At 39.6% G+C, this 17,179-nt stretch overlaps 1 protein-coding gene across 1 annotated transcript; it reads right to left on the bottom strand.

Moving 5' to 3' along the window:
- On the bottom strand, positions 1-16,012 carry LOC139454256 (uncharacterized). Its single transcript, XM_071235867.1, has 14 exons — positions 15,892-16,012; positions 14,576-14,686; positions 13,235-13,339; positions 12,192-12,308; positions 10,062-10,178; positions 9,418-9,528; positions 7,884-8,018; positions 5,232-5,339; positions 4,561-4,671; positions 3,238-3,412; positions 2,169-2,335; positions 1,759-1,908; positions 642-790; positions 1-333 (listed from the first exon to the last, which is right to left on the bottom strand). Exons 1-14 carry the CDS (start codon positions 15,959-15,961, stop codon positions 151-153), a joined length of 1,809 nt encoding a protein of 602 aa, XP_071091968.1. The 5' UTR covers positions 15,962-16,012; the 3' UTR covers positions 1-150.
- Positions 16,013-17,179: the final 1,167 nt, after the last annotated feature.

Genomic DNA, 17,179 nt, shown 5'->3' with positions numbered 1-17,179 from the left:
TGAAATGCATATTTTATTGTTTAGTTAACAGTTTGGGAAGCACGTACTGTTGCTGACATGTACATTGCAGTTAGCGTTAATTAACCAATGGTCCCTGCTTGCCTCCTGTCTGTACCCTCAGGAAGCTGTCGGCGTGTTCGTAACAGCCGCCTATGGCCCTGCCGCCGCATCTATCTTCTCTTGAATCCAGGTCCAAGCCATAGTCATGTCAGTGATGTAGAAAGTACGAGCGCAAAAGTTGTCTTCGTTGTCTGGCAAATAGGTTACAGTTCCTTCAAATGTCCAGACGCCTGTAGTGTCGTTTTGGCAGACCAAAGCAGCCCCGTTGTCACCCTGAGTTGAATTTGATATATCATTGAAATTTCTATGGACAAACTTTTATTTTCAAAAGTACAACTTTCACTTTGTTGTCATCATGGAATCTTGATTACCCTGATCATAAACATACTTTATTTTCATAATGTTGTTATCATGGAATCTTGATTACCCTGGACATAAACATAGTATATTTTCATAATGTTGTCATCATGGAATCTTGATTACCCTGAACATAAATACACTTTACATAAATATATGAGATTGCTGTTCATCTACGATTTTCTACTGGAGTCAATTATCATGCTAAGTGCGTTTATACTTACGTTGCAGACTACGGCGTCACTTAACGAAAAGCCGCAGTGAGTTGACTCTGGTGGAGATGGGGTTCTCAAAAAGCCGCATATGGCGTCATCAAGAATGGCCGCATCAAGAACCTGGCGGACGCCGAATGTCGAGTTGGTGAAACCGTTCACTGGAAACAGAATACTGGTTGTATATATTTAATAGTCTCTTGATGATGCCATGGGATTCCAGAGTTATGTGGACTGCAACATAAACCTGAGGGTGCCAAACCCCACCCATCCCTCTATCCCCTGAATCCAGACTGAAAATAATACAAAAATAAAATATCGTATATAAAGGAAATGTTATTAGCTATTACGTTCCTTAAATGTGGAATCTGCATACCAATATATTTGCGCCCCGCGTAGCACACTGCTGAGTCTCGAATACCCTCTAAATAGATCCCGGAAGCCACAATACTCACCAAAAACGATATTGTGTAGAAATGGTTGCACCTTCATAACGAAACCAGCAACCAGTGTATGGAATTATTATTTCACGATGAAAAATATTGACATACGATCAGAAAACAGTTTCTGATCCAAGACATTTTGAATTATGGCAGTAGTAGAAATATAGAAATCTGGAGATTTAACAGTGTCTCTCCGATACTTTAAATGTGCAACACTTAGTGTACAATTCGAGTCAACATCAAAGGTAGCTTACATTTTGTGTACGCGTATCTTTCAAATATCATATTTTAATTTGTACAACTCATATAATTAATTGACAAGTGTGTCATTTTCAAATGTTACCAGTGACCACATTCCGCCAAAGGGTGGTTCACGCAAAACTGATGATACTATCTGTTTTCTAACCAACTATTCATGTGAAAAAATATTTACCAAACATTACCTGCAATCCATTTACAGTGTAGCATCATAAATTAATATTAAAGCCGTATTTAATCAGAGAGTATTGCCACCGCCCGCCACGCATTGACGCATTGATAGTCACGGTATACTCCCATTAGTTACACAATCCATAAAACTCCTAATTAGGGCAATAAAAGTGTAAATCAGTTTTCGTAGATATCCATGGACATCCGCGGATTATTCGCAATTTTACTGCAATGATTAATACAATGTCTAAACGTACCCTCTATTGCGTTCTGTTTGCCATATCCTGCTACCTTGCAGTTCCTTGGGGAACGAAGTACATTGTAAGCATCAGACGGTGGGCACACGGGTAGGACTCCAATGGTAAAGTCAACGGGTTCGGAAAGTCGTCCCAGGGCCACGTTGTAAGCTGAAATTGTAAGCAGTAATGGAACCAAAAGGTGAAAGTAAACATAACAATTAATATGAATCTCTTACATGGATTCTAATGGCGTTTCGGGCAGTATTGCTCCATTCTCCACAACTTTCGACCTATGCCGACCATTTAGAGTGCAGATTCAGATTTATTTGTGCATAATTAGGTTTAAGACTTGTGGGAATTCTAAAGTGGTCCGTTCATACTCTCTCAGTGCTATGAATTGTGGCAAGTACAGTAAAACCAATACGTACGTAGGTATTGTGGAATGTTACCAGTCCCGAGAAAACCATATAACGATCCGGAGTCATTGAAGTTAGCATTCCCGTGTACAGTGACGCTCATGTTCCTGCTAAGCTGAGAGGGTTCTTCTACTGTTCCATTGTAGTCTCCCAGCAAGACATGACAACCACCATTGCAACTGACATAATATAAACATCGAATTGAAACGCAGTTTATGATAGAATTTTTTAAAAATACAATACAATTTTATTAAAATATTGGTGACACAAATCACATTCGTCTTCTATTCCCTTTCACAGGTAGAACTGCAGTAATAATAAAAATTGGATGTTCCCAACTGAAAGCCCCCCAACGTCATTTGTTTTCAACAAAAACTATCTATACTGAATTCATTGCTTGTAATTTTACCTTAAAGTTTGAGTTGTTTGATTTCCTAATTCTAACCCATAAGCGTTAACTTTTAAATAATTAAGACTTCTTAAATCATTCCAAAGTAGAGAAAGTAAGATTATCTCCTGATTTGGCCTTGAAATACAGGGATAATCTCCGCATGTTATAACAGTTATACGAATGTGAAGATTGATTATTTACATAATAAGATAAAAGGCAAAACCATGTGGCATCACCTATTTTCATGTGGACTCAAAGACAAACCAGACATGCTTCATCATAATTTTCGCAGTATATATATATACGAACTGACCTAGAGGCACCATGTTTTTTTTCTTTTCTCGGGTTCATGACAATTTGTCAAAAGACCTCTCAACGATTTACATGCAACTTCCTATACGTTTCCATGTCACCGGATCCTGTTACACATCCGTATTGGGCTTTATCAAAAGCAATCAGAGAAAGATTTTCTTTGGCACCGTCATACTTTTTGAAAGTACTCCATAACAAGTTTTCTGCTGGATTTGATAGTAGTATTTGAGTGACAAAGACATATCGATTACCAATCTACCACATATATCCAGGGCTCACATTTAGGTAAACCTATACTAACCCTGGGTCCATCCCCTTGGTTCTCGACATCTCAACTTACCCGCCCGTAACTCAATGCGCTTTAATCATTTCACTTACTTTATTGCACAAAAGCCGTCTAAAACAACCCATTCCGCACCGACGAGGGTTCCGCTACAGAACACATCGCCAGTGATAGTTTGGACGATTTTGACAATCCAAGGGTTATCGGATGGTACGTCATCTTCTCCGCCAAAGATACGTGAGGTAATTGGTATACCACATGGGGGCACCACTGTAAAGCAAAAGAAACGGTTTAAAAATATACCACAAGTGCATATTAAACATTACGTTATATTGTTCAGTGTTCACAAATTCTGGGAAAACAAAGAGAAGTCTGAGAAGACAACACCATATTTCATCAACTCGAAATCATACAAGAATATAATTATTTGTGTAGCGTTGTTTCACGAACATACACACGTCTTCTAGGAGATAAACCTATAGTATTTTCAATTGAGAGGCTCCTAAGGCAGATGGACCTGTGGCAACTAATATTCCACCATTTTAGAATCCTTCATTCCAATCGATCCGCCAGAGGTATAGAACATATTAGGCCATGGTCTTGCTGATGACCGCATTACCGTGAAAGAAAATATTTATTCATAAGCACTTTAACGTTGCTAAATAACGTGTTGCGCTTCCTACGCTTCCTACACTGTATACAGCCTGTTTAGCAATATAGTTAAGGCGGACAACTTGACGAACTAGTGAGTGAGTGAGTATGTTTTTACGCCGTTTTTTGCAATATCACGGCAGGGGACACCAGAAATGGGCTTCAAAACCTGTACCCATCTCGGGAATCGAACCCGGGTCTTCGGCGTGACGAGCGAATGCTTTAACCACTAGGCTACCCGACAGCCCCTTGACGAACACGAACCTAGAGAGTGTACAATAAAACTCAGTAATATCAACACGGTTTTACTTTTGGCACTACTCAATCGAGTGCTGTGACGTCATGTCTACCGTGTCACAATGCTTTGACGTCATTATAGTGATGTGTACTTTAGAACAAAACATTACAAAGCTCGCTTCATTTTCTCTTAGGATGTCAGTTTGAATAATGCTAACAGGCTTATGTGTCTCATTGAAGTGGTTCAAGTATTATGGAGAATAGTATGGTTTGGGTACCTAAAGCAAACATATATGCAGCTTAATACTGGTCCCTGAATTATTCCTTTCAACCTTCTAAAAATATCAGGGTCAACTAATGCCACATCCATAATTATTTCCGCCATAACTAAAGAGTTTGTTTTCTCATTGTGTCTTGGTAGAATATGTCAACTGTGTTTTGATCTATTGTACCATTCCTGGAGTCCACCCCACTGTAATTATTGCTAACAGTGGCCATGTAGTCAGTTTGAATAACTTATGTGTACTCACCGGATTCACAGTTCTCGCCAAAGAACCCCTCGTCACAGTCACACGTGGGTGTCTCGCCAACGGGTACACATGTGCCTCGGCTGTTACAATCCAAAGCAGCTGAAGGGCAAACTGAAACAGCACATTCACATAAGGATAGCACATATTGAAAAGCGTCTCTTCTGGGCTATAAGGGGGCACGGGGGGCCCAGTCGCCTAAGGCGCCGCGATTCGCTGTGCAGAGTTGCGTCCCTTGAACACGCCAGAAATCTATGATTGTGGGTTCGAATCCCGGTTCGCCCCGATTATGTTTCTAGGTTTGTCAGCACCATGTCCGTGTTCGTTGGTTTCACCGAAGTGGTAAACGTCCGAGACCTGCATCACTTCGGGATTTCCTCCAACATTAAGCTGACACGCCGTGATATAACTGGAATACTGATAAAAGCTTCGTTAAACCCAAATCACTCACTCACTCACTCTGGGCTATAAAACAATCTTCAATTCAGAAAGGTTTCAAACTGGCTTCATTGGGTTAATCATTGCTGTCTATTACCGCACTTTCCCATGTTTAATAGTCATATTAATATGGCAATTCAGTAATCAAAATGAGGCATGTTCTAAAGAGCTAAAAGGACAACATTCTGTCACGAGCTTCCCATGTTTACCTATGCCTACAGAAATAAGTCGCTCACCTGACTCTGTGCAGTTTTTACCGGTGCGGTTGAAAGGACATTCACACGAGTAATCTGTGTTGACTATGTTTGTACAAGTGCTTTCAAAGCATGGATTCGGACTGCACACTGCAAAACGAAGAGATATTTGTGAAACGAGCGGAATGAACCGCTCATCTTTCTGTAGACATGCAATCCTTGTACGTTTCGTTGCCACTTATAGCATTCGAGGGTACCAATCCCTAGTGATACATTCTTTCAAGGAAATGCAGTTTTCCTCTCTACAATCAGTTTTATACGCTATTCGTTAACAAATGTGTTTTCAGCACACTCTTCAGTTACACCATGTACACCAGTAACCAAGTTGGAGGCCACACCTTGTACACCAGTAATCAAGTTGGAGGCCACACTTTGTATACGTATACCAGTAATCAAGTTGGAGGCCACACCTTGTACACCAGTAATCAAGTTGTAGGCCACACCTTGTACACCAGTAATCAAGTTGGAGGCCACACTTTGTACACCAGTAATCAAGTTGGAGGCCACACCTTGCACAGCAGTAATCAAGTTAGAGGCCACACCTTGTACACCAGTAATCAAGTTGGAGGCCACACCTTGTACACCAGTAATCAAGTTAGATGCCACACCTTGTACACCAGTAATCAAGTTAGAGGCCACATCTTGTACACCAGTAATCAAGTTGGAGGCCACACTTTGTACACCAGTAATCAAGTTGGAGGCCACACCTTGTACACCAGTAATCAAGTTGGAGGCCACACCTTGTACACAAGTAATCAAGTTGGAGGCCACACCTTGTACACCAGTAATCAAGTTGGAGGCCACACCTTGTACACCAGTAATCAAGTTGGAGGCCACACCTTGTACACCAGTAATCAAGTTGGAGGCCACACCTTGTACACCAGTAATCAAGTTGGAGGCCACACCTTGTACACCAGTAATCAAGTTGGAGGCCACACCTTGTACACAAGTAATCAAGTTGGAGGCCACACTTTGTACACAAGTAATCAAGTTGGAGGCCACACCTTGTACACCAGTAATCAAGTTAGATGCCACACCTTGTACACCAGTAATCAAGTTAGAGGCCACACCTTGTACACCAGTAATCAAGTTGGAGGCCACACCTTGTACACAAGTAATCAAGTTGGAGGCCACACCTTGCAAAGCAGTAATCAAGTTAGAGGCCACACCTTGTACACCAGTAATCAAGTTGGAGGCCACACCTTGTACACCAGTAATCAAGTTGGAGGCCACACTTTGTATTCGTATACCAGTAATCAAGTTGGAGGCCACACCTTGTACACCAGTAATCAAGTTGGAGGCCACACCTTGTACACCAGTAATCAAGTTGGAGGCCACACCTTGTACACAAGTAATCAAGTTGGAGGCCACACTTTGTACACAAGTAATCAAGTTGGAGGCCACACCTTGTACACCAGTAATCAAGTTAGATGCCACACCTTGTACACCAGTAATCAAGTTAGAGGCCACACCTTGTACACCAGTAATCAAGTTGGAGGCCACACCTTGTACACAAGTAATCAAGTTGGAGGCCACACCTTGCAAAGCAGTAATCAAGTTAGAAGCCACACCTTGTACACCAGTAATCAAGTTGGAGGCCACACCTTGTACACAAGTAATCAAGTTGGAGGCCACACTTTGTATTCGTATACCAGTAATCAAGTTGGAGGCCACACCTTGTACACCAGTAATCAAGTTGGAGGCCACACCTTGTACACAAGTAATCAAGTTGGAGGCCACACCTTGTATACCAGTAATCAAGTTAGAGGCCAAGGGAGGCAGCTTCACATAGCAGGTGCAAGGTTCAACAATCATCATTAAGGCCATGGCTTCCAAGAGCAATACAAGTACACAAAAAGTCTGACACTCATTTCGTAAAATCAGTATCACACACATGCTGGTATACTAATCAGAATATATATGCCAACAAATTGCCTAAATCGTTGACCATTCCATTGCTTCTCAAACTACTTTGTAAATTTTGGCATTAGATATACACAATTTCTGCCGTTATATTGTCGATACATCATCAATATAATATCCAAACCGACTTTCCATGTGTCTCACCTACACCGGAACATATGTAAAGTCAAACACCGTTGTGTCGAACTTATGGTTGTCTCGAAATACAATTTTGATCGCTGCGTATTCCTTGTATATTTGTCATTTCGGTTGTGTCGAGCCTCGGATAACTCGAAGTTTTTACGTAGGTACCTGCAACTTCGACACAACGGTGTTTGACTGTATACGTAGGAAACAAAATAGATCCAAATGTTGCATTACAAGCACACAGTTGCCAACATGTTGTTTGCTTGTTTGCTGTTTAACGCCACACTCTGCAACATTCCAGCAATATTACGGCGATCAATAAATATTCTTGACCAGCAATCTGGTGATTGACAGCATGAGCATCGATCTACGCAATTGGTTTACAATGACATGAATCAAACTAAGTCGGCGAGTTTGACCTCCCGATCCAGGTGGTCTCTCTCTTCAGTCAAGCATAATCGCTTTTTATGACAAGCGTGGGTTGCTAATAGATTTGAATTTGTTCACCAATTTCACACGAGCAGCTGTAACGATCGTCACTACCGCCAGCATACAAACTACCCTGGAGCAATTAAACATACATACCATTGAGTTCACACAATACCCCGTGGAATCCACCTGTTTCATTGCATACACACGTCCTCTCCTCAACATTCGAAGGATCAGGATAGGTGCAGTTTGCATCCATGTCTACTTCATCGCAGGGGTTATCCAAACACACTGAATACCAACAATAACAGTGTCAGTATCACAGATAAAACCATTTCATTTCATAAGGACCTAAAATAACGTTTTGATATTCTGGTATGGAGGTGGCGGTGGGGGTTGTGTGTGTGTTGGGGTGGGTGGGGGTGGGGGTATTGGCCCCGATATTAGTGTCGGCTTTATGCAAAACCAGATATTATGTTAAACGAGATCATTGAATCAATTTACCTTTTGTGGCAGACAATTCTTCTGGTTTTTTCCAACCACAACCACACATTTAACGACATTTAAGTCAAACTATCACGGACATACATGATACAGCCGACAATCAGAGTAAATGCAAAATCGTTAAAAAGGCAGCATTATATATCGAACAAAATGGAAAGTAATACTCTTGTATTGCTGACAACAAAAGTGAATGAGACCAGTGCTGCAATGTCCTTTGTGTGACCGCGGTACGTGACGTTATAGCACTAAATGACGTCATAAATGGAATGTCGCTCACGTTAGAAATTGAGAGAAAATAGTATGAATATATCACACTAAATTAAGTAATGACATTTTGATATCAATGTGGTTGAAATATTATTAAAGATGAGACACTATTGTTAAAACTTTTGTGCAAGAATATCTGTGAGTTTAAATTATCATCGCATCGGCAATATTTCTGGCATGCAGCAACAGGAAACTGTCTAAATTTGGCGAGACAGATAATGGATGTGGGCAGGGCAAATTATAGAATGCAGGCCTTTCCTTCTTCTTTTTTCATTTTGAAAATGTTAAGTTAAAATCATCAACTGTTTTTATATGTATCTCACAGAAAGTTAAATACTTTTGAAACAGTGAGTGAGTGAGTGAGTGAGTTAGGTTTAACGCCGCTTTTAACAGTATTCCAGTCATATCACGGCGTGTCAGCTTAATGTGGGAGGAAAGCCCGAAGTGATGCAGGTCTCAGACGCATACCACTTCGGTGAAACCCACGAGCACGGGTATGGTGCTGACAAATCTAGAAACATAATCGGGGCGAACAAGGATTCGAACCCACAATCATAGGTTTCTGGCGTGCCCGAGGGACGCAACTCTGCACAGCGAGTGACGACTGGGCCACCCGTGCCCCCACTTTTGAAACAGACCACTGAAGACATGTGTGTAAGTAAGTATGGTTATACGACGCTTTACCAATATTCCAGCAACGTCACGGCGGGGGACACCCGAAATGGGCTTCACATAATTGTAGCCATGAGGGGAATCGAACACGGGCCTTCGGCGTGACGAGAGAACGATTAAACCACTAGGCTACCCCACCGCCCCGAACACAATTAAGCATGTGTACAAAAACCAACTAAATATAACTTATTTGTATTTATTAATTGACTGTGATAAAGGGGATCGGAGTGAAAAGGCAGATACTTACAGTTTTGATTGCAGAGGGTGCCAAAGTAATTCCCAGAGCATGCGCATTCGAAGCCTTCGGCGTTTCCACTAGAAGAACAGGTTCCAGAGTTACATGGGCTTGGGTCGCACACTGAAAATGAATCATAAATGCAGTCATATGTAAGTTTACAATAACAATAATTAAATAGTGTCAGCAGAATGATAATAAGAATTCTTGATATCAACAGGGTGTTATTAACCTTTTATCTTTATTCCTCTTTACTATGTGAAATTGATAACATAAAAAAACTTAATCTGCACGCTTGCATCATACATGTATTAAGTGTAGTGACCAGATCCGACGTTTGTTCGTTTGTTTGTTTGTTTGTTTGTTTCACACCGCACTCAGCAATATTCCAGCTATATGACAGCGGTACATCGAACACCGGGATTTGGATACGATTACACGCTTCAACCAAGTAAGTCAGCCTGACCACCGATCCCGTTAGTCGCCTCTTACGTAAAGCATAGTCGCCTTTTACGGCAAGCATGGGTTGCTTTTGTAATCCGGGGGTGAGATAAGACATGTTTTCATAGGTTAAACAAAAAACTACACAGCCTAAGACCGTGGACATTAAATAAGAAACATATTGCTGTAACTCTTATCAAGCCATCAGTATTTACAATCCGTTTCGCAGTCGGCACCAGTGAAGCCCGGGGCACAAGCACAGTTGTATAATGGTTCTGCTGCCTGGCGGTTACAGGTTCCACCATGCATGCATGTTCCACCCTCAGCACAAGCTGAAACATATATAAGAATGTTAAAAACACACCAATGTTAGAACAACAAACTATTGCAAAGTTGTTGCTCTTTCACTTATAAACTATTGAAAAGAAGGTAAGTACTTCCCGATCTTTATATTTACTATGAATTATCCGGTGAGGTGAAATAGGTTTAACGTCGCGCCCAAGATTATTGCACTTATATAACGACGTGCATGCACGTGTGTGTGTGTGTGTGTGTGTGTGTGTGTGTGGCTTCTTGTACTAGTCCGGACTGATGCCGATTTATAGTGCTAGCTCAATGAGATACCATGCCGCAGGTTAACATGAATACCCAACTCAGACACAGTATACTGACTCCGAGCCGACCAGTCCTTGTTTTAGCCCCTTAATGCTGAGCGCCAGACAGGGTAATAACAAGTACCATCTTTTAACGTCTTTTGGTATGACGCGGCCGGGGATCGAACCCCGGATCTTCCTCTCTCCGGGCAGACGCTCTACCACTAGACCACGGAGGCGGTATATGATTAATCTGCAATGGCATGCCATCTTAAACGCAATGTTTTACCACATTTAACAAAACAAGCTGAAACATACAGAAGAATATTAAACACACATGGCCAACAATGTTGATTAGTATTACTACCCCAGTTGTAAGCACCTAAAATGATAATATAAATAAAAATGATAATAATAGATGTTAATTACGCCCCTCAGGTTTAAGCACCTAAGATGATAATGTAAATAAAAGTGATAATAATGTATGTTTCTTACTCCCTTAGGTGTAGGCAACTACTTATGGTAATATAGATAAAATTGATCATAAAAACATAATGTTAATTAAGAACAACGTCAAGCTAGAGATAATTTTCCGCAACACCCGGAAAGGCATAATATAGCTTTTGTTTGTTGTTCAACGCCGACGTCAGCAATATTACAGTTATATGACGTCGGTCTGCAGATAATTGAATCTGTACCAGACAATCCAGTGATTTACATCATGAGCATCGATCTACGCAATTGGGATACGATGACATGCATTAACCAAGTCAGCGAGCCCGACCACCCGATCCCGTTAGTCACGACAAGCATGGGTTGCTAAAGACCAATTCTAACCCGGAAGCTTCACGGGACCATACTATAGTGGCTTATGTGTGGATTTCCACACTTCAAATACTTCCAAGTTTAAACAAGATACACTGTAAACATTGTGTTTAAAATGTAAACACAGACAAGTCATGTTTCAAACTAAACATGATTAGAAATGTGTTTAAATTCTAATAGGAAAACACAATTGGCGTGTTCTATCTAAACGCATTTAGGTCGAACATTAGAAATGAGCTATCGTCTTGCAGCCTAAACACCACCTAAACACAACACCCTAACATCCATATAATCTAAACATGTTCAGAATCTTAACATGTCAAAACATGTTTAGATTTTGATTATGTTCATAAATGTGTTGTTGCTGTATCACTAGTAGTATTTCTCTTATACAGGAAGCTGATAATGATAGTATATATGATTACTATGAAGAACCCTAAACTCTTTTAGTTTTTTAAGACGCTATACATACTTAGCTGTTAAATACAATCCTAAACATGGTTAAAGCTTTTGCATGACAGTACGATTGGGTACAATGTATGATGTCCATTCCCAGTGCTCCCGTGATATTACTGGATTATTGCTAATAGCGGCGTAAAATCAAATTCACTCTTCTGAAAGACCCATACTTTAGGGAAACTTATCTAAGCATCCGAAATTTGTCTTTGACGGAATACTGTATTTATTCTACAATTCTACAAAAGAAAGACTTATCTGAACACAGTGGGAACCTTAGTAGCTTGTGTATTGATCCAGCACACATTGCAGTGATGTATGGCGCTTGGAAGTTGTTTCTGCAAGATGACCTAATTTGCATATTTATCTAACCGTGATCTAAGTTTATCGGATCGGTTTATCACATCGATAACACTATCAATTTATGTATGAGACAGTCTTGTATGTGTGATGAAAGTGGTTGGGATTTACCATCTGATAGGCAAGTGTTGCCAGAGTAGCCCGGTGCACACGCACAAGTGAAATAGGGAGCGGCAGTCTCACGCTGGCATGTGCCACCATTCTGGCAAATAGTAGGATCTGCACATGCTGAAAACATACAAATAATGACACACCCATGGTTATGGTGTAGGTAGTCGACTTGAGAGTAGAGCTAACAAGTTATGAAGTATTACATATCGCAAACCATTAAGTCTATTTTCCCTATGGGAAGAATTATTATAAGCATTTTGAAATAAATTGTCATGCAGTATCAGTGATATTCCAAATAATTACTTTTGTACATGTACTGGTACAGCAAAGGAAGAATAGTAATAACATGACCAACCCTTAAGTTAGCAGCGGGTTCGTTATTCGTTTTTCGAATACGAAAAACAAGCCAGCACCGGGTTTCTTTATTCAAGGGTGTATATTAAACAATTATAAGAAATGAGGTCAAATACTCTGAAACTCATTTACACCAGGTTCGTCTTACATCATCATCCAAAAGCTTAAGCTAATCAGTACTTTTGAATAACGAAAAACAAGCCAGCACCGGGTTCGTTATTCAATGGCTGTATATTAAACCACTAAAGTAATGTGGTCAAATACACTGACACTCATTCAATATATGACAGCAAATTCGTCTTACATCGTTGTTTCTCGTTATTCAAAACTACTGATTAGCTTAACAGTTGTTGGGAGATAGATCATAGACTATCTTATATTTAATAGAATTTTTGGACATTAACTGAATAACAAACCCGATGCTGGTTTTTTTTCGTTATTCAAAAGTACTGAAAAACTAAACAGCTTTGTTATGATGATGTAAGAAGAACCTGGGTATTTCAGTGTATTTGACCACGTTACTGTAGTTGTTTAATACATAGCCTTTGAAAAACGAACCCGGTGCTGGCTTCTTTTTCGTTATACTTCACACACAACTTCAGACCCTAGTATTGAGTGCCTATGTTGCAATCAGTGTAAACTAGTTGCCTCCTCTTACAAATATGTGCCTACAAAGGCTTTACTCTTACCGTCAGCGTCACATGTGGGGCCAGAAAAACCCGCATCACAGTTGCATGTGTTGGCTCCACCGACAAATTCACATGTTCCATTTATGCAAGGGTCTGGCGTACATTCTACAACAAAGAATATTGGTACCATCAAACAAACATTTGGACCCATGCACCAACGGGAGGGTATATTTCAGATAATGGTATGCTTATCTGGTAGGAGGCATAACTACCCGTGTGGATCCGGGTTAGAATAGCTCCTCCGTGGCCCCTGTTGCCGTAAAAGGCGATTAATATGGCAAAAGAGGCAACTAACGTGATCAGGTGGTCAGACTCGCTGACTTGATAGATGCACACATGCAGCGTGTAAAATTAATTTAGAAACGTCCAAAGTTATTCAGGTATAAGATGTTTACTGGTTTGGTGAGACCCAAAGGCAAGGGCATGGGGCTGACTACCCAAATTCCCAATGAATCATGGATTCAATTTCACGATCATAAGTTCCTGCCACGCCAAAGGGACGTATATCCACACAGCAAATCGTCCTCTTGCACACACACACACACACACACACACACAGAGACACAGACAGACACAGAGACATGCACATATATACACACACATGCACGCGCGCACGCACGCACGCACACACACACACACACACGCACGCACACACACGCACGCACACACATGCACACACATGCACACACTAACACATGCACATGCACACACATATACACACATACATACACACACAGAGGGTGACATATACACAAATACATACATAGATACACACACATAGGTTTGTTTATATATATATATATATATATATATATATATATATATATATATATATATATATATATACATATATATATATATATATATATATATATATATATATATATATATATATATATATATATATATATATATATACATATATATATAGTGTTGGCACAAGCAAACCATTTACACATACACACACAGATATAGACACTTACACACACATGTACACATACACAAAGATAGATATGCACACATATACACATGCATACACACAGAGAGACATACACAAATACATACACATACGCACGAAAACACACATCAACAAACACACAACAATTATTCTAACACTGAATAATGACATTTAATTCGCAGCATTTCAACATTTCAACTCTCATAATAACCAAAGGGGTTGAGTAAAGCAGTTTAAAGGATGCTAAATTAAAACTAGCTTCAAGTAATACCCAAGCATCCAGTTGTTAGATTGCAGGTACTGATTAGTATAAACCCTTGCTGGTTTCAACCACAGAGGACTCCAGTGGTGAGGCAGAACAAATGGACCAAGGTTATACATACGTGGAGATCCAACACAGCAGATCTTGTCTCCAAAGCACAGAGTTTCCAGAGGCTCGGTGCCCATTGGACACTCGGACACAGCATAACATGTATGTTGTTGCGTCTCACATGCTGAAATTATTATAAAAGTTTTGAATTAGCCTATACTTTAAATTAACAATTCGTCCTTTGAAACATAGTATCTAATGCGATGTAACACAACTACAATAATTGAAATCTAAATGCTTCATTTTACGAATATATAAACCCAAGGACCCAGTAATAACCAATAACAATCAACAAGGCGGGATTTCTGCGACTAGACGAGTAAGACTAGTCATTATATTGTACATCAACATATATATCCCGCAATGAAATAGTTTGGAGCACGTCATGTGTTTTTTAAACAAACCTAACAACCAAAAAAAGGTTTGTGGGTACGCACGATTACATAATACATAACACTGAAATCATTTAGTAACGCCAATGACTTCTTTTTAAAGTATGAAAGAAACAAAATCCTAACAAAATTAAAGCAGTTAATTTCCAAACACCTACACTAGCTAATGACATTGCTACATTTATGACAGCATGTGTACGAAACACTAACTAATGACATTGCTACATTTATGACAGCATGTGTACGAAACACTAACTAATTACATTGCTACATTTATGACAGCATGTGTACGAAACACGGATGACCACACACCCGGCTACGTCATTCGACGTAATGTAGAACCCGTCGTATACAAAAAACACGCATCAACTCTTCGAAAATAAATATTTATTGCAATCGAAGATTTATTTACTCTGCTTCATCACTCAAATACATCTAATGAGTGCAGAATCAAATTACATACCACCAAAAAGAAGTTAAAGAAAACAAGATTTGTTCATATGACTATCGTTAATCTGTCATGGTCATGACATATTAACTATAGCCATCTGAAACAATTCGGATGTTCTTGAACTTCTTGAATACCTTATGTAGGCAAACAGCTACTGCAACGAGTACATACCTATCACGATGTTAAATTGTGAATACACAATTCCATTTAGAAAGTGGTCAAATGTAACAATGTTATATTTGGAACAACACTTTCTTAGTAAAGTACAAATTCTCGTTCTTTTTTGGGTTGAGTCGACTCGGGCAGGTACGGGTTCGAATCCCGGACGGGACTCAACCCAAAAAAGTACGAGAATCTGTACTTTACTAAGAAAGTGTTATCCCAAATATAACATTTGTTATAGTGTTAAATTGGATTAATAAGTGTTATCTCTGACATGTGTCATGTACCAAATGTAAAGGAATAAAATCATTAAAAAAAACTTACGTGGTTGGAACACAAATCCCGTGGCGAGGCCAACAAGGCAGCAAGACGCGAGAGCAAAAGCGAGCATCATGTTGGTCCAGGAGAGCTTGGAAGAAAGTCCACGTCTGAAGGACTACTGATGGAGCAGTATTTATATCCAAATTTTGTGTATGTATTTCAATGTTTTTATACATATTCCTATTCACAAACTGTGTTATCAGATGAGCCTCCACCATGAACAAATAATAAAACCTTCACAATAACAGACACGTATATGAAACACGCCTTCAACCCTTAATAGACCCACAACAACAGACCCTCGTCCTCATTGGTAGTATTGTTCACGCATCGTTGGACCTAAATGAATGAATGATCTTCTGTCCGACAAAGTTTCACTGTGTACGTGGCTGATGGCAAATATGCCAAGTATAATTATGCGTAACTTGCAAATGCTACGAAAAATTGAAACCATCCTTCCATTAGCCACTTCTGGCAAAGCTTTAGCCAGATGTAGCTTCACAAATAAAAATATATATTTTTGCTTGCTATCAAAGTCTTTTTTCATGTTCTAAATCTAAATTGACTGTTTTAATAAACATTTGATCAAGTCATAACTGATAGTGATGATTAGAGTGTTTCTTGTTAATCACGTTAAGAATAATGCTGCCTTTGTACTATTGAAACTATCGGCTATGGTTAAATACATCTATCATCGCAGTTATAAGTCACTTTTCCAACAGAACCAAACCAAGTAAAGGTGGAGTATATGAATTATGATAATAAAAGTGTCCATCATGTTTCTGTGTATTATGAGCACGTAACAATTGCACAGGGAATGTATGGACAGGCCTCGTTGAAAATGAATATATTAGCTGGTGTTAACGGTCTTTTAAAGACATCAGTGCTGAGGGTACATAATGATGACTTGGTTTAAAATAATGGTTGTTGCATAGACGGTGGTTTTATCATGCATATGTTTAAACTTAAGTAGAGGACTACATGTTATGTTACATATTGATTTTATCATACCAACTTGTTAGGGTTGCTGATGCATTAATCATAAATGTGATAACTTTCAGTTATCAGAAGCTTTTCAATCAGGATTTCACCATCGAAGGCCTGGTTTTGTCATTCAAGAAATGTGATGGTGGACATTAAGGTAATTTTTACAAATATCACACATTACTTGTCAACATCATGTGCGATACTATCCCATGCCATAAAGGGTTTTGTTGACACTCTTTCCTTATTGGCACTTACTCTTTTAATGAAGACCGCCTCCGTGGTCTAGTGGTAGAGTGTCCGCCCG

The sequence above is a fragment of the Haliotis cracherodii genome, unplaced genomic scaffold, assembly GCF_022045235.1.
Source record: "Haliotis cracherodii isolate W230 unplaced genomic scaffold, xgHalCrac1.p SCAF_10, whole genome shotgun sequence".
NCBI classification, from domain to species: Eukaryota; Metazoa; Mollusca; class Gastropoda; order Lepetellida; family Haliotidae; genus Haliotis; species Haliotis cracherodii.
The sequence above is the reverse complement of the archived record's forward strand: the minus strand, read 5'-3'. Positions and strand labels throughout refer to the sequence as shown.